At 44.7% G+C, this 22,799-nt stretch overlaps 1 protein-coding gene across 1 annotated transcript in view; it reads right to left on the bottom strand.

The window, feature by feature from the left end:
- Positions 1-1,051: 1,051 nt before the first annotated feature.
- ZNF41 (zinc finger protein 41) overlaps positions 1,052-22,799 on the bottom strand; it is a 41,079-nt gene continuing 19,331 nt past the window's right edge. The window contains exons 3-5 of the mRNA XM_047714992.1: positions 9,468-9,594; positions 9,108-9,203; positions 1,052-4,482 (exon numbers count right to left, since the gene is read on the bottom strand). Coding sequence (XP_047570948.1) covers positions 2,450-4,482; positions 9,108-9,203; positions 9,468-9,594 — 2,256 coding nt within the window. The 3' untranslated portion in view covers positions 1,052-2,449. The remainder of the gene's footprint in view (positions 4,483-9,107; positions 9,204-9,467; positions 9,595-22,799) is intronic.

Genomic DNA, 22,799 nt, shown 5'->3' with positions numbered 1-22,799 from the left:
TATTATTTCTCCTATAAATGTTTAATGCAATTAACCAGTTAAACCATCTGGCTTTAGGCTTTTTTGTGTGGGACGATTTAAACTTAGTATTTGCTTACTGTGAGGCATGTGAGAACCACGCCTGGGTCTCAGATCTCAGATATCAGTTAACTGTCTTGGGGAGCTGCTATGGTGGAATTGGAAGAAATAAAAATTATAATCACACGGAGATATCACTAGATACTAACATTATGGAGAATATATAAGCTAAAGAAAAAAAAAAGATGGAAAATACCAAGTGTTGGCAAGAACCTGGAGCAACTAGAACTCATCTACTGCACTGGTGAGAGTGTATATTAGTACAGCCCCGTTAGAAAACTAGTTTTATAAACTAAAGCTGAGCATACGGATACTGTACGATTTGGCGGTTCAAAGCCTAGAAATATGCCTAACAGAGATTCATAAATATGGTCATTAATAAATGGATACTAAAATATTTATAGTACCACTATTTCCAATAGCCCGAGGCTGCAGACAACCCAAATGTCCACCAACAGTGGAACAGACATACTGTGGTATACAATTCACACAATGGAATATATCGTGACCATGAGAATGAATGAATGTTCTACAAGGGCATTCAATAAAGTGGATGAACCTTTACATTTACAATGTGAAGGAAACATAGACACTAAAGAGTATATTATTAAAATATGAAATATATTTAATTGTTTGACTCAATTTACATAAAATACCAAACAGACAAAACTAGTCGATGCTGTTAGATAGTGTTTATCTTGGGAGTTGAGGGGACGAAGTCTGGAAGGGAGCACAGGGAATGCTTCTGGTGTGTTGGGCATGTTGTGTTTCTTTTCTTTTTTTTTTTTTAAAGATTTTATTTATTTATTTGACAGAGAGATCACAAGCAGGCAGAGAGGCAGGCAGAGAGAGAGGAGGAAGCAGGCTCCCTGCTGAGCAGAGAGCCCGATGCAGGGCTCGATCCCAGGACTCTGAGATCATGACCTGAGCCGAAGGCAGCGGCTTAACCCACTGAGCCACCCAGGCGCCCCATGTTGTGTTTCTTGATCTGAGTGTGTTCAGTTTGTAAGAATTCATTGAGCTGTTTGCTTACGACAGCTGCATTTTCTGTCTGCATTACACATTAATAAAAAGGTTTAAAAATCAGGTAAATTTGCATGCTAGAAAGCCCCTTTTCTTATGAGTATCATAAAAAACATTTAAGGGAAAATGAGAAAGTGTCTATAGATCAGTGCTTTAAAAAAACCAGTGCTCTTTCTAGAGAAGTCTTCTAGCTGTTCAACTATAATCATATCTTAGACTAAACAAATACAGTGCAACATTGACTTTATCCCATAGCAATCAACACAATTCTGCTCTTCATGTGCATGTAGAAAATGAATGTATCTTACCAAATTGAAAGAAAAACAAAATCAAAATGTCATGTCTTGAAACACAATTAATCAACCACTCCTTTTAAACAGGAAACCTAAAGAAAGCAGAAGCTTCAGTAGATGAGACCAGAAGTCCAGTATGTCATGGCTCAGTTTCATTGTTTTAGGGTCAGTTCCTAAGAGGATAAGTCTGTGGTCTGTGGGCTACATGAAAGCTAGCTTTTGGTGTACAGGTCAGAAAGTATGCATACCTTTTTTGGATGTGAATCACCTGTGGCCACAGCATGGAATTAATGAGGGAACAAACTGCCATCTTTAGATGTCTGTAAGGTTTAATAACTATATTCCTGTAACACTGGCTACAGCTATGCCTAATTTGCCAATATATAAAGTCATTAAAATTCCATTTCGTTTTTTAAAAATATACTCTGGAGAAGGGAAGAGAAAGAACAGTGCCTCGTGCCATCTTTTCTGGGTCTTAAATGTCAACGATCACAAAAACTTCTGGCTTCTCCTCACAGATCTGTCTTCCCCAGTAGGTTTTTGCCTTGACTCTGGTGCTCCAAGGGTGTTTGGACAATGAAAACTCTTCTCCCACCCTAGACATTTGAAAACAAGGTGGCCGGTATTAAGCACTTCCGCATCCCAGGATATGAAGAACCAATCAGTGCTGAACTTATACAATCCAAAAAGTGAAACATAAGAGATTACAAGTCATCTCCTGGGTCTGTCTTTCTACTGTTTGCAGGAGCTTGAGGGTCTCCACGTGAATCATGCAACCAAAAAGGACTATTGCTCAAATCCCTTATCAAAGTGTTTCCCTCTGCATATAATTGCATGTCAACTGGTGGTGCCGGTGTTTCTATTTCCAACTGGCTGAAGGACACTTGGCTTTGTTTGCCTTCTGTTCACTTAAGCTGTGGGCTATCATGCCCACTCCCCCTGCCCCAACCCCGCACCCCCGATCACAGAATCTGGCACTCCTCTTTCCCTACTCTGAGACCTCTGATGTATCCCCAGGTCTGAGTCCCAGCTGAAGGCCTTTTCAGTCAGTGGCTTTATACTTTTTCTCCACTGTGAGTTTTCTGGTGCTTAATGAGATTCGATCTGTCGGTGAAGGCCTTCTGACATTCTATACAGGCATAGGGTTTCTTTCCGTTATGAATAATCTGATGCATACTTAATGTTGCTTTCTGGATGAAGGCTTTCCCGCATTTACCGCATTCATAGTGTCTCTCTCCAGTATGAGATTTCTGATGGATAGTGAGGCGGGACTTCCAAGTGAAGGTTTTTCCGCAGTCACTGCATTTATAGGGTTTCTCTCTGGTGTGGATTTTCTGGTGTGTTATCAGATTGGACCTGTCAGTGAAGGCCTTTCCACATTCGGCGCATATATTGGGTTTCTCCCCTGTGTGAATCTTCTGATGCACACGAAGCTGTGACTTCTTAGTAAAGCACTTGCCACAGTCGCTGCACTTGTAAGGCTTCTCTCCGGTATGGATTCTATGATGTGCAATGAAGTGGGATTTCTGGATGAAGGCCTTCCCGCATTCAGGACAAACGTAGGGTTTCTCTCCTGTGTGGATTCTCTGATGCACACTTAGTGTCGATTTCTGGATGAAGGCTTTCCCACATTCGTTGCATTCATAGTGTCTCTCTCCAATATGAGATTTCTGATGTATTTTGAGGCGTGACTTCCATATGAAGGCTTTTCCACAGCCGTTGCATTTATAGGGTTTCTCTCCAGTGTGCGTTTTCTGGTGTTTAATGAGATTTGACTGGTCGCTGAAAGCCTTGCCACATTCAGCACACGTATAGGGTTTCTCTCCAGTATGAGTTTTCTGATGTGTAGTGAGGTTTGTCCTGTGAGTAAAGACCTTTCCACATTCTGTACATATATAGGGTTTTTCCCCTGTGTGAATTCTTTGATGCACGTGGAGCTGTGACTTCTTCGTGAACGACTTTCCGCACTCGCCACATTCATAAGGCTTCTCGCCGGTATGGATTCTCTGATGTGTGTTGAAGTGGGATTTCTGGATGAAGGCCTTCCCGCATTCAGGGCATACGTAGGGTTTCTCTCCTGTGTGGATTCTCTGGTGCATTCTGAGTGCTGACTTTCTGGTGAAGGCTTTCCCGCATTCGCCGCACGCATAGTGTTTCTCTCCGGTATGAGTTTTCTGATGTATGGTAAGGTCTGAATTCTGGGAGAAGCCTCTTCCACACTCACGGCATTCGTACGGTTTTTCTCCCGTATGGATTCTCATGTGTCTAAAGAGATAGGATCTGTGGAAAAAGGCTTTTCCGCATTCACTGCATTTATAGGGTTTCTGCCCAGTATGAATTTTCTGATGTGTAATGAGGTTCGACTTGAGAGTAAAGGCCTTCTCACATTGAGTACATATATAGGGTTTGTCTCCTGTATAAGCACTTTGAGGTACGTTAATTGGTGGCTTCTGCCTGAGGGCTTTGTGGCTTTTATGACATTCATGGGATTTTTCCTCAGCATGAATTCTCTGATGCTCAGAGAGATGGGGCTTTTGGGGGAAGCCCTTTACACACTCAGTACATACAGGCAGTTGCTCCCCAGTCTGAATTGTCTGATGGTGGATGAGAACTTGTTTGTTGCCAAGATGTTTTTCACATTGATTAATGTCACAGGAATTTGCCCCTGTATTCACAGTCTCAGTAGACGAAGAGCTAGGGGCAAAATTGTTATCATTTCCAAAAATCTTATCAAGCTTCTTTGTTGCATTGCTTTTATTATGATTGTGTAAGTTTAAAGTATGCTTCAGACTCTTTCCAAATGGGTCATAGTTACGGAGACTTTTAATTGAAGGAACAAGCTTGGTACTCACATGGATTATTTTTTCAGTATTCTTACATTCATAGCCCCTCTCCTTAATCAATACTTTCACATGATTTAAAGGGTGATTCTGGCTCTCCCGATATCTCTCTAGCTGGCTGTTGTTTTGCCACAATTCTTCTAAAATGGAACACAATGGATCTTCTCCCATGAGTTGACCAAATTTCTCACAGTGCAATGAAACTTTCCCAGCAATTCTCTGGTGTTGCTTTCCCCCAATATCCTCGTCTAAAAAGAAAAAGAAAAAAGTAAAAATGACACGAAGGACAATTAGCAGGGGGTAGGGGGTACATGTAGTTCAGATGAGGTGAACACAGAAATGGAAGAGTCCATATGACAATCATGAAAATAGCAATAATGTAGTCATATAAAATTCTTCTAAAGTGCTTACTACATACGAAATAATTATATACCATTTATAATGCACCAGGCCCCGTTCCCAGTGCTTCACACGTAATAGCTCATTTAATCCTCACTAAACCTTAAAAGGCGGCCATCATTACCAACCATGTTTCACAGATGAGAAAACAGCAGCACACAGGTTATGCATCTTGCTGAAATCAAATTGCTAAATAAATGAGAGATATGGGATTTGAATCCTGGGGATTCATATCCACTATGGAGGAGGTCTGGACAGTGAGTCTAACCAGAAGAAACCCAAGTCTGTTATGGGGAATCCTGACAGGGGAGAGAGAGTTCAGATTATATGTCTTCATTACTTATCAGCTCTAAACTGTTCTAATCTCTTTGCCTTCTCTCGCTTTTCCCTCTGAACCATAGGAGCACCAGCATAAACTTTATGTGCCTCAAAGACCCATTCTTCTACATCTATAGGAAACACGGTGCCAACATCAGCCATCTAAATAGTAAATAGATACCGTGCTCCAACTCTCGGCCAGCTGCAAGTTTTCCTTGGTCCCAGGGATTGATGCTTTCAACAAGTGTCGTATAGGCCAGGGAAAGCCACCTACGGCAGAAACTGCAAGCTATCCATCAAAAAAAGATTTGCATTTGCCTCTTCTTTTATAGTACTAGAAGGTAGCTGGGCAACCCATTTACCAGCCTTCCTTTGTCTTCACCAGTGGAGTATGAGTAGAAATGACATGTGCAGCTGCCAGCCTGGGACTCAAGACGGTGGGCAACACTCTTCCCCTCTCTCCTTCCCAGCGGACTCAACAATGACCCAACATTCACCACACAGCTGACAACGATGCCCTAGGAGATGTCAGAGCAGGGACTTGGAACGTGGTCCCCGAATGGCCCGCTGCGATCAGAGTTGACTTGCTGAACAAATCCATTCATCTCAGACTTCTTATACAAAAGATGCTATACATTGACACCGAGCTTGTTGTTTTGCTCCTCTGCATATTCAAAATGTTAGCTCTGATTTTAGGACACTTCTCCGGAGGTTATATCTGCTATGAATTTACAAATCAGACATGGTACCACTCATACAGATACTGAATTTGGCATGGTTTTCTTTCAGAACACAAAGACTGAAATTGTTAATATTTCATGCAACTGTTGTCCCTTTCCAAACATAATCTATGGTCCTTGGAATTCCCCTGAGCCAACACTTGAAACCTCCTTCTGAAAGACAGCAAGAGATTCTCCTCTGCTGATCTCCCCAAATTCAATGAATTTACGTTTGCCAAATAGTTCCCATGCTTTGCTTCAGAAAAACAGAAGAATAAAGGTGCTGGGAACCAACTTACTGCCTCTCAACTCTAAATTCATGCCTCTTTGCCTGCTCTACAAAGACGGATCTGAGTCTCTTTAAATATCTGTCACAGGGGCGCCTGGGTGGCTCAGTGGGTTAAAGCCTCTGCCTTCAGCTCAGGTCATGATCCCAGGGTCCTGGGATCGAGCCCCGCATCCGGCTCTCTGCTCAGCAGGGAGCTTGCTTTCCTCTCTCTCTCTGCTGCCTCTCTGCCTACTTGTGATCTCTGTCTGTAAAATAAATAATTAAAATCTTTTTTAATAAATAAATAAATATCTGTTGCAGTGTTGAGCTTTCTCTGGAATGCAGGGGGGGGGGGTGCGGCTTTCCAGCAAGTTCCACCAGCAAGGCACCTCAGTAACTCTTCTTCCATGCTCTGGGCCATGGCTGGGCCCCTCAACAAGGTCTGGATTCTTATCTGGGAAGCAGGGGAGGCTCTTTGGTGGGTGGCCCATTGCAGCCCTAGAGGCACTGGCTGTTCCTTTTATCTGTGGTTCCTTTATTCTTTAGATTTCTCTTTACTTCTACTAGCTAATCTCTTGTCACTTCTGTCTCACCAGAGCTAACGATTCTTTCTTTTTTAAGATTTTATTTATTTATTGACAGAGAGAGACACAGAGAGAGGGAACACAAGCAGGGGCAGAGGGAGAGGGAGATACAGGCTTCCTGCTGAGCAGGGAGCCTGATGCGGAGCTCCATCCCAGGACCCTGGGATCACTGACCTGAGCTGAAGGCAGAGGCTTAACGACTGAGCCACCCAGGCGCCCCAATAATTCTTTATGTTATGCTTTCCCTGTTCAAATTTCTACATAGTTTCTCTCTTCTGATCAGCCCCTGAATTGTACAGTAAGAAACAGGCTCTTCATTCTGAGAACTTTCTAAAAACATGGAGGTAAAGGCCTCAGTTACCACACAGTCTAAAATCTGTGCTTTTTTTTCTGAGTTCCTTGGAAAGAAAGGTGAGGAAAAAGAAAGAGCCATCTATGTTGGACTAAGTGAGCCATTTCGCAGAACACCAAAATCTGATCACCAGGTGCAAACGCGTCATCTGAAGGGAGAGGGCACAGAATAAAGAGTCAGATTCATGGAACACTGACAAATGGGGGAGACATCAAGAAGATGTCAGAAATGCAAAGCAAACGAAACAATCCACAAAATGAAAAAGCAGCCAACGCGAGGCAAGATCTTTGCAAGTCATGTATCTGATCAGGAGTTAATATCCAAATGCTAGATTTGGATCTAGCTCATACAACTCATTGGCACAAAGCAAGCAAACCAATTTAAAAAATGGGTAGAGGAACTGAATAGACAGTTTTCCAAAGAAGACATCCAAAGGGTCACTGAAAGTGAACTAATAGAAAGAATGGAATCAGTGAATTCAATCAGGCATAAAATCATCATAATTCAGGCATAAGAAAACACAGAGCTGGTTTTAGGTGGTATCACTGGGAACTGGGAAGATGGGCTAAGAACTGAAAATGGTATTTGCAAAAATGGAAAAGCACTAGGAACTGTAGGGTGACTAATTTAAAAAAAAAAAAGGCTGAAAGATTAAAGAAGCACTGACAGAATGTGACAGAATTTGGAAGGTGGGAAGGTGATGTGTGAGATGATGATTCCAATTCCTGACGTACTGAGGGTCAAGAAGAAACATCTCATGGGAACTTTCTGGGTAGCTAAATCTAGTACTAAAATACCAGTGAAAACCAGACTGGAGATGTCAAAAGCAGAGTCATCAGAATTTAATACGGATGAATGTGTGCATGTATATGAAGAAAAGACTGGTGAACAGTGGACAGGGTCCCTAGGACAACCTCATGGCTGGGGGTTATAAGGAAGACGAGAAGGCTGGAAAAAGGGGCAAGTAATAAAATATTATGCAGCCGTTTGAAGGAATGAAGCCAGATGAACACACTGTAATACGGACAGACCTTATGGATGAGTGAAAAAAAAAGGAACAGAATTAAGGCCTGGGGCACAGGGCGCCTGGGTGGCTCAGTGGGTTAAGCCGCTGCCTTCGGCTCAGGTCATGATCTCAGGGTCCTGGGATCGAGCCCCGCATCGGGCTCTCTGCTCAGCAGGGAGTCTGCTTCCCTCTCTCTCTGCCTGCCTCTCTGTCTACTTGTGATCTCTCTGTCAAATAAATAAATAAATAAAATCTTAAAAAAAAAAAAAGACCTGGGGCACAATATAATTTATATGTACTAAAAATAGACTCATGAACCCATACTTCTGGCTTTTAACAATTACCACACAAATTCACAGATAAACACAGTAACTCCGTTACCCCTGGAATGAACATGCGGAACTGGAATAAAAAGGAAGAAATGTTAAAATGTCTGAATGTGCAAGGAAGGAATCTAAGAGAAAGGGGGTGGGAGCGGAGTAGGAAGAAAAAACAGATCTTAGATAAGATAGGGTGGGAGGTATGTGATCCAGGACACAGAGATGAGAGACAGCTCTCTCGTCAAAATGCCAAGCAATGGGGGCGCCTGGGTGGCTCGGTGGGTTAAGCCGCTGCCTTCGGCTCAGGTCATGATCCCAGGTCCTGGGTTCGAGCCCTGCGTCGGGCTTTCTGCTCAGCAGGGAGCCTGCTTCCTCCTCTCTCTCTGCCTGCCTCTCTGCCTACTTGTGATTTCTCTCTGTCAAATAAATAAATAAAATCTTTAAAAAAAAAATGCCAAGCAATGAAGACAATGGCTATTTGCAAGGATTGTACTTGGAGAAACTGTTCAGGTATCAAAGGAGCTTCCGTGAACTATCTCCAATAAACTATAGAAGTTTAGAACTTTTGGGGCACCTCGGTGGCTCAGTTGGTTAAGTGTCTGCTTTTGGCTCAGGACACGATCCTGGGGTCCCTGGGATCAAGCCCGGCATCTGACTCCTTACTCAGTGGGGAGCCTGCTTCTCTCTGTCTCTCTGTCCCTCTGTCTGCTGCTTCCCACTCCCCTGCTTATGTGCTCTCTTGCTCTTTCTTTCAGTGGAATAAATAAATAAAATCCTAAAAAAAAAAAAAGGCAGTTTAGAACTTGCTGGCAGGTTATCTTCACAGCCTTTCAAAGCTATCAGCCTCTTCCTGAAAAAATGAGATTTGCTTCCATGTCCCCCATCTGCCTGAGTCACACTCACTCACCTGACCAGCTCTGATGTGGGGTTTCCCCCTCCAATGTCCATGGCCCCTCTCCTTGCTCCAACTTGAAGATGACCTCTGGTTTGGGAACCAGGCACCCTGTTAACAGGACATAGTACAGGATTGGGTCCAGCTGATTGGATTTCAGGGAACTTTCAATGACATTTCCATTTGCTCTCCAGAAAAGTAAGCACATTTCATTGGCAACAGAGTAATAATGAGTGCTGAAAAGGGACTGAAGAATCCTGGACAGATCAAAGATGACCCCATCACACACTCAAGATGTTCCAGAACACCCAGCAGCTGAGAATGGAAATAGCCACACTCAGGCGCCTGGCAGGCACACAGGGCAGCTGTGCTTACCCACTGAGCGCAGGTGGCTGTAATTCTCCAGCGTCACATCCCGGTACAAGCGTCTCTGAGCAGGGTCCAGTTGCTGCCACTCTTCCTTGCTGAAGTCCACAGTCACATCCTCGAATGACACGGAGACCTGTAACAGCACAGTCCCGTTCAAGGCGACAGGGTCAGCAGGGGGCGGTGGGCGGTGGGGGGGAAGGTTGGAAGGAAGACAAATGGGAAGTTGTTTTTTCATGATGTTTTATCGTAATATACCACATAGGACTTTCACTCAGTACCTGGTTTTGTATTTCATTCTGTGAGAGAAAAAAACTTATTGAAGTAGCTTGACATTCATTGTGTATGTAGTACGTTCATTTGTTTATATAGTCAGTCATTCTTTTGCAAACATGAGGATTAAAATAGGCTCTCTTTAAGTCCTCTAGTTAATGTGGGTACTACCTACATTTACTGATTGATCACGTGCCAGGCCAGGCAATACAGAATTGAATAAAATAGAAATTGAATAACAAGAAACATATAGGGGGAAAGGTGAAGCAATAGAGCCTTTAAAGACAATACAGAATTGAATAAAATAGAAATTGAATAACAAGAAACATATAGGGGGAAAGGTGAAGCAATAGAGCCTTTAAAGACAATACAGAAAATTCATCCCCAGGTTTTGGCACAAAACAAAACAGGAAAAAGATGATATAGACAAGTATCTTTATGATCACAGATTAGGAAAATAGTTCTCAAACAAGATGCAAAAAAAAAACATTAACCATAATGAAAAAGATTGACATCTGGCTACCATAAATTTTAAAGCTTCTATTCATTTAAAAGGTAGTGTTATAAGAGAAGAAAAGGAAAGCCACCGAATAGAAGATATCTGCACCACCTATTACTGTCAAAGGGTTTATATCTCGAGGATGTAAAGAACTCTTACAAGCCAGTAAGAAGATCACCGAGTAGAAAAGTGGGCAAAGCATTTGAACAGGCATTTTACAAAAGGGGAAAATCAAGGTTTTAGTAAACATGAAAAGGGCTTAACCTTAGTAACCAGGGAATGCAAATTTAAACCACAGTGAGGGGCGCCTGGGTGGCTCAGTTGGTTGGGCATCTGCCTTCTGCTCAGGTCATGATCCCGGGGTCCTGGGATGGAGCCCTGCATCGGGCTCCCTGCTCAGCCGGGAGCCTGCTTCCCCCTCTCCTGCTCCCTGTGCTTGTGTGCGCTCCTCTCTGTCAAATAAATAAATAAAATCTAAAAAAAAAAAAAACCCTTAGTGAGATACCACTATAAAATCCCTAGGATGTCCTCAATGAAAAAGACCGATAGTATGAAGTGTTGAGGAGAATGTGGTGTGATAAGCACTCTCATATTTCTGATGGTGATCTAAATTGGTGCAACTTTGCTGGAAAGCATTTTATCTTTATTGGGTAATGTTAAAGCATGCATATGCGAGAACACAGTGATTCCACTTGTGGCAATATGCCCAACCGGAATATGTGTACATGTGCAATGGGAGGCATGGCCAAGAATATTTATAGCAGCATTATTCAAAATGTGTGTAATATTTCATGATAAAAATTAAAAATTAATAGTAATTAAAAAAACCAGTGTTCAACATAATAGTAACAGTATCTATTCTCTGTGTGAAAAATATTAAGAATATTTTCTGGGGGGCGCCTGGGTGGCTCAGTGGGTTGAGCCTCTGCTTTCAGCTCAGGTCGTGATCTCAGGGTCCTGGGATCGAGGCCGGCATGGGGCTCTCTGCTCAGCGGGAGCCTGCTTCCCCCCCCCACCTCTCTCTCTGCCTACTTGTGATCTCTCTCTCTGTGTGTCAAGTAAATAAATAAAAACTTATAAAAAAGGATATTTTCGGGGATGCCTGGGTGGCTCAGTTGGTTGAGTGACTGATGCTTTTTTATTTTAAAGATTTTCTTTATAAAAAAGATTTTATTTATTTATTTATCTGACAGAGAGAGAGAGAGAGACAGCAAGAGAGGAAACACAGGCAGGGGGAGTGGGAGAGCAAGAAGTAGGCTTTCTGCTGAGCAGGGAGCCCCATGTGGGGCTCGGTCCCAGGATCCTGGGACCATGACCTGAACCGAAGGCTGATGCTTGATGACTGAGCCACCCGGGAGCCCTGAGTGACCGATTCTTGATTTGGGCTCAGGGTCTTGATCTTGGGGTCATGGCTTGTGTCAGGCTCTGCATTCAGTGCCAAGTCTGAGATCCTCTCTCTCCCTCTCTCTCTGCCCTTCCTCCCACTTGTGCTCCCTCTCTCTAAATAAATCAATAAAAAAAATCTTTAAAAAAGAGTATCTTCTTAGTGCCTTTCATTTGTATAATCCCTAAGCAATATTATATCCCCCAGCCCGGCCCCCACACCACAGACACACACACACACACACACACACACACACACACACACACACGACCCAAGACCAGTTTTCTGGCTAGGGAGATCTGGGGAGTTGGGGGAGAGACCATGTGAATGTATTACCTATTCAAAAATTAAGTTACAAATCACCAATGGGACCAAAATGGAATAGACATAATTCTCTCTATTTCTCCTGCTGAGTACAGCTAAAACCTCAGGACATTATATATAAAACAAAGATAAGCGTACTCTGCAAGTTGGAGAGAGGGAAGCAAACTTGCCATGGTCGTCGGAACCTGAGGAATGACACAGTGGTGATTTCCCCATTTTCTTTTTGCCCCACATATCTTGCACTAGGTGCTAGAGAAACTGGCAACCTAGAATGCCAACTGGCATAGACTGGAAACAGCCCCAGGAAAGCCTGCTTTCATGTGTTAAAGTACCAGGGAAAAGGCAACGTAGCAAGAGAGAAAAACTTCAGGAATACCGCCCTGTTCCAGCCAAGTATCACGTAAAAGAACTGTGCTCCTACTCCCATTCTCATCAGCAAAGGCTGAATGGGGAGCCTAGATTTTCATCCCGGCCTGGGGGTAACGAGACCCCTTGCCCATAGTATCAGTTTAGGCCGCGTGGGGCTCTTGGACTTCCATCCCCACTTGATAACAAGGTGTCCTCTGCCTTCCCACCAGGGTGGTGTCAGACGTGGTGTGTGGGAAGGCCTGAAATCCTACCCTTGCCCAGTAGCAACAAGGTGCTTGTTTCCTTCTGGGGTGTCAAAGGAGGTCAGCTGGGGAACCTGAACTTTACATCTACCTGGCAATAAGAAGCATTTTTCAGAATCCTCTTCAAAAGAAGAAGATTCTTCCTTTCTAGCAGAACAGTGTCAGAGGAGACCTGTTAAACACAGCATTTAAATAAAATCTAGAGTGTCATAGTTCCCAAAATATCCAGGACATAACTGAAAAATCAGGCATCATGAGAAGAAGCAGAAAAATCTCGACTGGAATGAGAAAAGACAATCAAGAGATATCAACATTGAGATAACACAGATGTTAGAACTATCTGACAAGAATTTTAGAGCAGCTATCATAAAAATGTTTCAACATACTCAAAAGAAATTTGAGAATAGAAAGTCTTAGCCAAGAAAGAAAAGATACAAAGACAAACTGAATGGAAATTTTAGAACTGAAAAATAACATTGACAAAATTTAAAACTCCACTGTGGGCTCAACAGGAGAATAGAGAGGACAGAGGAAAGAATCTGAGAACTTGACAATGGAACAATGGAAATGATCCAATATGAACAGAAAGGAAAATTGGCTGGAAAAAAAATGAGCAGAGCCTCAGGGACCTGTGAGACAATAATAGAAGATCTGGCATTTGTGTCATCAGAGTCCCAGAAGGAGAGGAGAACAAGTGTGGGGCTGAAAAAATATTTGAAGAAACTGGCTGAGAATTTCCCAAATTTAACAAAAATTATCAACGTACAAGTTTCAAGAAACTGAGGAAAACCCCCGGAGGAAAAGCCAAAGAAATCTACACCAAGACACATTACAATCAGACTTAAGAAAACTAAAGACAAAGAAAAAAAGAACCTTAAAATTAGCTAGAGAGAAACCACAACTTACTTATGGGCAGAAAACAAAGTGACAACGGATTTCTCAGCAGAAACCATGAAGCAGGGGGGCACCTGGGTGGCTCAGTACGTTAAAGCCTCTACCTTCGGCTCAGGTCATGATCCCAGGGTCCTGGGATGGAGCCCCGCATCGGGCTCTCTGCTTGGCAGGGAGCCTGCTTCCCTTCCTCTCTCTCTGCCTGCCTCTCTGCCTCCTTGTGATCTCTGTCTGTAAAATAAATAAATAAAATCTTTAAAAAGAAAAAGAAAAAGAAAGAAACCATGAAGGAGAGATGCAAATGGCACAACATTTTTCCTTTTTTCTTCCCAAAGATTTATTTATTTATTTGTATTGGGGGGAGGGGCAGAGAGAGAGAGAGAGAATCCTCGGGCAGGCTCCCCACTGAAAGCAGAGCCTGATGCAGGGCTTGATCCCAGGACCCTGAGATCATGACCTGAGCCAAAATCAAGCGTCAGCTGCCTAACTGACTGAGCCACCGAGGTACACCGGCACGACATTTTTAAGTACTCAAAGAAAAGAACTGTTGACCCTGCCATATCTGGCAAAACTACCCCTAAGAAATGAAGTAGTAACAGGCATTGGGGTGGCTCAGTCATTTAAGCATCTGACTCTTGATTTCGGCTCGGGTCATGATGTCAGGGTAATGAAGTCGAGCCCTGCATTGGGCTCCGTGCTGGGCATAGAGTCTGCTTAAGATTCTCTCTTTCCCTCTCCCTCTGCCCCTCCCCCCTTCCCTACTCCCCCACCCCCCAATAAAAAGAAATGAACTGGTAATGGCCAATAAATACATGACAAGGTGCTCAGCGTCATTAATGATCAGGGAAATACAAATCAAAATGACGATGAGATACCACCTCACACCCACTAGGATGGCTGGAATCAAGACGTCAGAAAATAGCAAGTATTGGTGAGAACGTGGAGAAATTGGAACCTTCATGTACTGCCGGGGGAGTGTAAAATGGTGCAGCTGCTTCAGGAAACAATCTGGCAGCTCCCCAAATGACTGCATATAGCTACCATTCGACCCAGCAATTCCATTCCTAGGTACATGCATCCTCAAGAAAAATGAAAATATACGGCCGTGGGGGCACCTGGGTGGCTCAGTGGGTTAAAGCCTCTGCCTTCAGCTCAGGTCATGATCCCAGGGTCCTGGGATCGAGCCCCGCATCAGGCTCTCTCCTCAGCAGGGAGCCTGCTTCCCTTCCTTTCTCTCTGCCTGTCTCTCTGCCTACTTGTGATCTCTGTCTGTCAAATAAATAAATAAAATCTTTTTAAAAAAAGAAAATACACGGCTGCATAAAAACACGTACACATATGTCGAGAGCAGCATTACTCATAAGAGCTAAAAGGTGGAAATCACGCCGGTGTACGTCAGTTGACAAAGGGATCAACAAAACACGATACATCTATACAATGGCATATTATTCAGCCATAAAAAGGAATAAAATAATGGACACATGCTACAACAGGTACATGTCCAACGAGCTAGACTTCTTCCCTATCTGTATCTACGTATAAACTTACCCACCTATAGGGACTGGAGACTTCCTACTTTATTCTTCAGGTTATATATAATCTATTGCTACCATTATTTATTTTGCTACTCAAATTGTCCCAGATTTGACCAGAGGGAGTTCCTTGAAACATTATGCTATGTGAAAGAAGCCAGACACAAAGATCACAGAATATATGAGTCCATCCATGTGAACTGTCCAGAAGAGTGAAGTCTATAGAGACAGAAAGTGTATGAGTGGTTGCTGGGGTTGGGGGAGGCAGGGAGCGGGGGTGGAGGGGTGGGGAGGAGTGACGGCTGCAGGAAATGGGGCTTCTTTTTGAGGTGATGAAATTGTTGTCAAATGGATTGTGTGAAGCTGTAATTAAGAAAGAAGAAGTGAAAAGGAAATCAAGATATTCTCAGGTGAAGGAAAATCTGTGGCCAGCAGACCTACCCCAAGTGAATGGCCAATGCAAGTTCTGTAAACAGAAAGGAGATAGTAAGAAAACGAATCTTGGAGCATCAGGAAGGAAGAGAAAACAGAAAAAGTACAAGAAAACACAATAGACATTCCTCTTCCTCTCGGGTTTTCTAAATTACATTTGCAGGTCAAAGCAAAACGTATTACATTGTCTATTGTGGATTTCCATGTATGTAGGGGAAATATTTAAGACAACTGTATTATATAATCTGGTAAGGGTAAAGGGATTTAAAGGTCACTAAGTCTTCTATGCTTCATTCTAACTGGTAAAATGTCAATGCCAGTGACTTATTTGGTGAAGGAATTGTTCTGTACTTGTATTATTGCACAAGAATCAATACATGGGGGCGCCTGGGTAGCTCAGTTGGTTGGGCGACTGCCTTTGGCTCAGGTCATGATCCCGGAGTCCCGGGATCGAGTCCTGCATTGGGCTCCCCGCTCAGCAGGGAGTCTGCTTCTCCCTCTGACCTTCCCCCTTCATGCTCTCTCTCCCTCACTCTCTCTCTCTCTCTCTCTCTCTCTCTCCCAAATAAATAAGTAAATAAGTAAGTAAGTAAGTAAATAAATAAAATCTTTAAAAAGGAAGAATCAGTACATGAATGGCAGAGAACTACATACACACACTGTAGCAATGTCAGTTTCCTGTTTGTGATACTCAGTGATGCAGGATGTAAGCACTGGCAGAAACTGCGTAAAGGGTTACATGAGACCTCTCTCCATCTTTGCAACTTCCAGTAAATCTATAATTATTTCAAAAATAAAAAGTTTTAACAAGCTACCAATATTATCCTCAGAAGGACTGGAGTAGTGAGCACACCAGAAAAGATCAGAATGCTATTCAAAAGAAGCATTCATTTCTTTCCTCTCTGCCTACCTACAAACCTATCCACCTATTATATGGGCTGGTGACTTCCTACTTTATTCAGTGGGTTATAATCTATTGCAATCATTTTTTATTTTGCTACTCAACTTGTCCAATTTGGCCACAGGGAGTTCCTTCCAGGTGGCTCCTGTGTCATTCTGACATGGCCCCATCTTTTAAGCACTCTATTACTTTTCAGTACGATGAGTTCTTCCACGGTCATTTTGTACTCTCTGCTCTAACCCTGGAATCAGTCATTTCTCCAAGAAGCTCTGCTTCCCATTAGTGATGAATGACAAGTCAAGGTGTGCTCATTATGCCTGGCGTGTAATTGTGTTTTCAGCAGTCAGAGCGAGGGCTGTTCTTCCTTGGAATGCCAACTAATCGATGTGGAAGAAATGATGGGATTAGAAAAACGTCATTAGGGAAACAGCAGAGTAATTAATTGTTAGACGCAAGAATTGTCACGGGATGCACGAGAAATAGGATATTTACATAGCCTCAAGGTATCTCCCCACGAAGTAGTTATTAATTACACAGGGAAAGACAGTCACGTTACAGAACCTGGCAGACACTGTCTCAGTCATAGTGAACAAAGTTAATGTTATCAATGAAGTCTAAATTGATATTGAATGCCTACTGACACGAAGCACTGAGAAGAACACAGCACTGTTTCTGTGATACTCCTGAGCAAAAAAAGGAATGACCTAAATCTGATCACGAGGAAGCAAGAAACAAATCCAAGTTGAGGGACATTCTTTCAAATGGTCCGTGTCATGAAAGTCAAGGAAAGGCTGAGGCACTCTTCCGGATCCAAGACTAAAAGGACATGCCAAGGAAACGTAATAAATGAACCTGGATTGGATCCTGGACCAGGGGAAAATGCTATAAAGGACCTTCTTGTGACAGCTGGGGAAACTGTATATTATACGTACCAGATTAGATAATTAGGTAATACATGTTATGTTAGCCCCTTATCGATGTGAAATTTCTTCTTTCTGAAAACTGTACTGTGGTTACGGAAGAGAATGTCCTTGTTCTTAAGAGATTTGCCTTGAAGTATTTAGGGGTAAATACTAAAAACTGTGTCTGCAAATTCCTCTCAAGTGGTTCAGAAAATAAAGTTTTAAATATAGCTGTGTGTATACACTTAGACACGAACTTACAAACACACAGGCATACATTAAGAACGGAATGAAAGCAAATGTGGCAAAATGTTAATGGGTTATTTTGGATACCATAGTTCTTTGTGCTGTTCCAGTAACTTCTCTTTCATTTTAAAATTATTTCAAAAGAATCAAAAGTTAAAAACAAAAAAACAAAGATTTGAAACTCCTCGTGGAAAATTTAGGTGACTATTTGTTTAGGCCTTGGGGTGGGTGAGGATTTCCTAAAGGACAGAGAATATGTGTTGGGTATCAAAGAAAAGACCTGATGATTTGACTCTTTGGAAATGAAGAAGCTTTATTTGCCAAAAGCCCCTCTGGCCTCCGGGAGCCCAGGTTGGCCTCCCCTTGCTGGTGAATGATCAGGGGCACCAAGAGTGCGGGGAACTCACAGTAACTTCTCCAGCACCAGCAGCTTCTGGAGGCAGCATCACAAACCCTGGGCCGAGCCCAGCACTTGGAGCATCGCCCCCCCCACCCCGCCCCGCACCAAGCCAGCACTCCTGAGCACAGCCCTGGGGGTTGCTGAGAGGAGGACCTTCACTTGAGCCCCTAGGAACACACCTGACCTGTACCACCTTCATCACCCAAGGGCAGTCAACAAGGGGAAGCCCTGGGGTCAGGCTTGGGGGAAGCTCTCATTCTGCCCGCCCATCCTCTGGAGCAGCTTGCCAGCTACCCCGAGGGCAGAGGGGCAGGTGTGTGGGCAACACGAGGGGGAGGAGCCTCAGGGGGCAGGACATGAGTGGCTATTTACCAATCAGTGTGCAAGAATGAAAATACTCTCTCATTTGGCACTGTTCAACATTTTAACAACTCCAGTGGCCCAAGCTAGTGGACAAAAGACCACCCTCAGTCAGTCCCTCCCTCCCTGGGAGTCATGATGGCCCCGTTTGCAGGGAAAGTGTACAAAGCCCATGACAGGCATTCTCAGCAGGGACAGACACAAGATAAATATATGCAAAGTATACTGCCCACAGATGCCTGACTTTGCTCCCCTTCCCCGCAAAAATAGCAGCTTTGGGAGGGGGATTTTGGCGCCAGAAATCTGGGGAGAAAGTTGCTAACACAGACTCGCCCAGATTTCAGCCTCACCCGCCACCTATGAAAAGGTTTGATTTCCTGTTCCATTTATACCAGGCAGGATGGCACGCCTACCACCACGACCCCTGCAAGGACTTCCTCATCCGAGGTGAGGATCCCCACTCTAGCTCCTCGCGGTTCTCCAGCGACCCACTCGACTCTCCTGTCTCCCTTCGGGATCATCTGAGCCACACATTATGGGCTCTCATCCCGGGGGCCCTGCTGGGCTGCCAGGATTGACTACTCACTGTCCGTTGTGTTTCCTGGCCCTCAGCTCCCGCCCATCCCGCAGCGGGCTTAGGTCTCCATACCCCCACTTCTGGGCTTGCCTCACTCCTGCAGGTGAACACTTCCACATCCCCTCCTGTGATATGACCCGGCCCTCCTATGCCCTGTCCCAGCCTAGCAGAAGGGCTTCCATGGTGCTTATGGGGCTGGCTGAAAGTGTGCAGAGAGTTCTTGGCTCCCTGGGCCCTCACCAGAGGCCAAAGACCCAGCCTCTCTGTGTGTTTGCCTTTAACTGGGGTTGCTTTGATCTTCCCTGCTCCCTCAGGTCGTTCCCTGTTCCCTTGGACTGTTCTCGTACCCCTCCAGGGCTCCCTCTCAGTTTCCCCTGCTTCCCCTGCCCACTTCTGTCTCTTCTCCCTGCTGCTCCCTCTGCTGGTCCTTATTCCCTCAGCGTTAGTCCCCGTCGGACTGCCTTGGTCCCTCTGTTTACTGTTCCCTCTAAATGTTGCTTGCTCCTTCTGAGTGCCCTTTGGTCTCTTTCCGGATTGTCCCTGGGTTCCTCTAACTGTTCCATGCCTCCTGTTTCTTCTTCCCTCTGATGCTCCCTGGTGCCTCTGACTGTCCTGTGTTTCCTCCGACAGTTCTCCCTCTAGCTGACCTTAGTCTGTGGCATCATTCTTCTGATGGCGCCCTAGTCCATCTGGCTGTTCCCTGGTCCTGATGAGCTTTTCTTATTCCTTCTACTTGACACAGACTGACTGCCCTTTGAGGCCCCTGACTGCTGTCCGGTCCCAGTTCTTCCCTGTGCCTTCGGCAAATCTAGAATGCATTTTTAATATACTCTCACTTGACACTCCTGCATCTGGTTTGGGAGGTGGGGGGGGCACTTTGCAGACATCTGGTCAACCCGGCTCCTAGCCTAGACTCTTGACCACCAAAGTCTACCAGTTCTGGGCGCTCCGCCATGCTTGATTTTGGACTTTCGCCTTCTCCATCACTTACATCATGTCTATTTGCTGGTTCTTCTGTTTCCTGGGTAGGGTGACCAACTGTTTCATTCGCCCAGGACTTTCCCTATTTTCGTACTGAAATCCCTGATCCCAGGAAACTCTGGCTGTTCCTCAGCCTCTCCCTGGCTTCTGCAACTGGCCCTTAACCCTGGTGCCTGTTACATGGGGTCTCTCACTGCTAACTGGCCTCAGGAATGCCTACTATGCCTTCCAGCTATTCTCTAGTCCCTCTAGCTGTTCTCTGGTCTGTCAAGCTGCTCTCCAACACCAGATAAGCTTTTAATTTGTGGTTTCCTAGTCCCCTGGTTAGCCCTGGGGACCTCCAGTAGACACCCTGTGCCCAGTACAGCTTTGCTGTTCCCTCTGGCTGTTCCTGGACCCAGAGACTCTTCCTTGTTCCGCGTGGCTCCTGATGTCCTCAGCTACTCCTCAGCCCGGGAGGCCGTTCCCTGTCTTTCCACCTGTCCAATGGGCCTGTCCCCTCCCCACCCTTCCCCCTGTTTATAGCCTCGGCAGCTGGTCCTTGCTCCTCTGGCTGCTATCCACTCCCTTCCCATTCTTTCCTATTTTTTTTGTTCCCTGGCGCCTCTACCTTTCCCTATCCCATTGGAATCTTCCTGAAGCCCTGGTGCCTTGTGAAGCTGCTTGTCCCACAGGCTCTTGCCCAGAATGCCAAACCTATCTACTTTTTTTTTAAGATTTTATTTATTTATTTGACCAACAGAGATCATAAGTAGGCAGAGAGGCAGGCAGAGAGAGAGGAAGGGAAGCAGGCTCCCTGCTGAGCAGAGAGCCCGATGTGGGGCTCGATCCCAGGACCCTGGGATCATGACCTGAGCTGAAGGCAGAGGCTTTAACCCACTGAGCCACCCAGGTGCCCCTCTACTTTTTCCATTTTATCCAAATTTTGTTTTCCCATCCCTCTGGATGGTCTCTGCTCCTCTGGTTGCTATCTACCTTCTGGTCCCTCCTCCTATTTTGCGATCCCTCTTATTGTTCTTGGACCTGCTGGCTTTTCCCTGCTCTCTACTTCTCCGGTCCCCATGACTATTTATTGGTCTCTCCGCTGCCCCTGGCTTCTGGGCTTCTGTTTCCCGTTTCCTCTGTTCCATTGCACTCTCATCTGTCCCCTGGGTCCCTTGGCTATCTTCCATCTCCAGGGAGAGCACCAGGGTCCCTTCAGCTGTTCCTCATCCCTCTTTCTCTTACTGACCCTTCTGCCTATTTTCCAGGTTCAGCCACTATTTCCTGGTCCCACTGGCTGTTCCCTACCTCCGGGGACACTCTTATTGGTTCTTTGGCATCTCTGCCCATTCCCTGCTCCCTGACGTCTAACAAAAAAACCCAAAACACCAACAAATAAATAAGTGAATAAATAACATTCAACAGTGTCTTGGTCATTTCCATCTCTTCTTGAAAAGGGTCAGAGGTCTGTGGTTGGAAAGGAAGAGATGAATGGAGAAATGTACCCTGTAGAGCCCAGAATCTTTCATCTAGAAATTCCCACACACTGGCTGGGCAAGAGGCCACCTGCGGAAAGACTGGGGAGGAGCACGTAGTTGCAGGCCTGTGGGTCTGTGATTGATACGATGGAGCCTCTACATTTCCATGGGTGTTTACCATTTGACAGCTTCATACCTTTGACCCAAATATAATTTCAGTGACGTGAGCAAAAGATTCAAGTGCAGGAATTTTCCCACAGCAGTGTTGATCACAGTAGAAAACCTGAAACACCCTAAATACACATACAGCGGATTGGTTAAATTCATTCAAGTTTACCCAAAGGACATAATGCTGTGCGTTGTGCGGAGAGGAAGATAAAATACTTAATGCCCAGAAAATCATGTTAAGCTGACAAATGAAAAAGGAGGCAACCAAATACTGTGATTCCATTTTTAAACTTGAGCTACAGGATGTATCCGTGTCTGGTATGCGTGCACAGACACAGTCCCCAACATACACCCACATACACGCACGCATGTGCGTACAAAGGAAAAATGAACTGAAAGGAAATGTAGCTGAATGTTAACAATGGTTAACTTTGGGTGATGCTGGAATTACAAGTAATGTTTCATTCTCTCCTATTTGTTTGCCTGTGTTTTCTAACATTTTATCGTGGTATAATGAAATTATGAAACAATAAAAATCAAAATAATTTTTTAAAGCTTAATATCCTAGTGACCATGTGACCCTGAGCCCCTGTGACCAGAAGCCTGTCCCGGAAGCCTGTCCCAGAGGTGACAGCACTCACAGGAAGGTCTGAAGCAGGGAGCTGTTGGGCAGGGTCTGGCTTTCTCATCTCCTTCCCCTGTTTACAGATTCTCAAGGGGAATATTTATTTTTCCTTTTATTTTTTAAAAAATATTTTATTTATTTATTTGAGAGAGAAAGAGAAGGAACATAAGTGGGGCGGGGAGTGGAGGGGCAGATGGAGAGGGAGAAGCAGACACGGGGCTCGATCCCAGGACCTGGACATCATGACTTGAGCTAAAGGCAGGCGCCCAACAGACTGAGCTACCCAGATGCTCAAAGGGAAATTGTAATGGGCAACTTGGTCTTGGCTGTGGTGTGGTGAGGGTGGAGGACCCATTCAGGAGACCTGGTTCCAGTCTAATGCTGTTACTCACAATCCAAGGGGCCTGGGCAAGTCATGTCCATTCTCGGGCCATTTTACACCTTTGAAAGGAAGAGGAAGAACTAGAAGGACCCTGGATCCTGTTGTTGTCCTATTACCCTGCCATCTTCTCAGTTCCAGAGAAAAGGGATTTTTCTGCCTTAGATCAGGACAGAGGAGAAATCAGCAAATCCCCTGAGACAAGGGAGAAAGGAGGCTGGGGGAGGGGAGAGTGACCAGCTGTGCATCTACAGAGAGCCAGTGGAGAGTGCAGGGTCTGTGCTGTGGGTCAGGGGTAGTGTCTTCCTTGCTAGGACCCCGGATGTGGGGTGATCCTCCCATCCCACCTTCCCTCCATCACATGACCACTGAAACACACAGGGCTCTGGATGTGGG

Source organism: Lutra lutra, chromosome X (genome assembly GCF_902655055.1).
Source record: "Lutra lutra chromosome X, mLutLut1.2, whole genome shotgun sequence".
Taxonomy (NCBI): Eukaryota; Metazoa; Chordata; class Mammalia; order Carnivora; family Mustelidae; genus Lutra; species Lutra lutra.
Note: the sequence above shows the minus strand (reverse complement) of the source record. Positions and strands in the feature narration are given on the sequence as shown.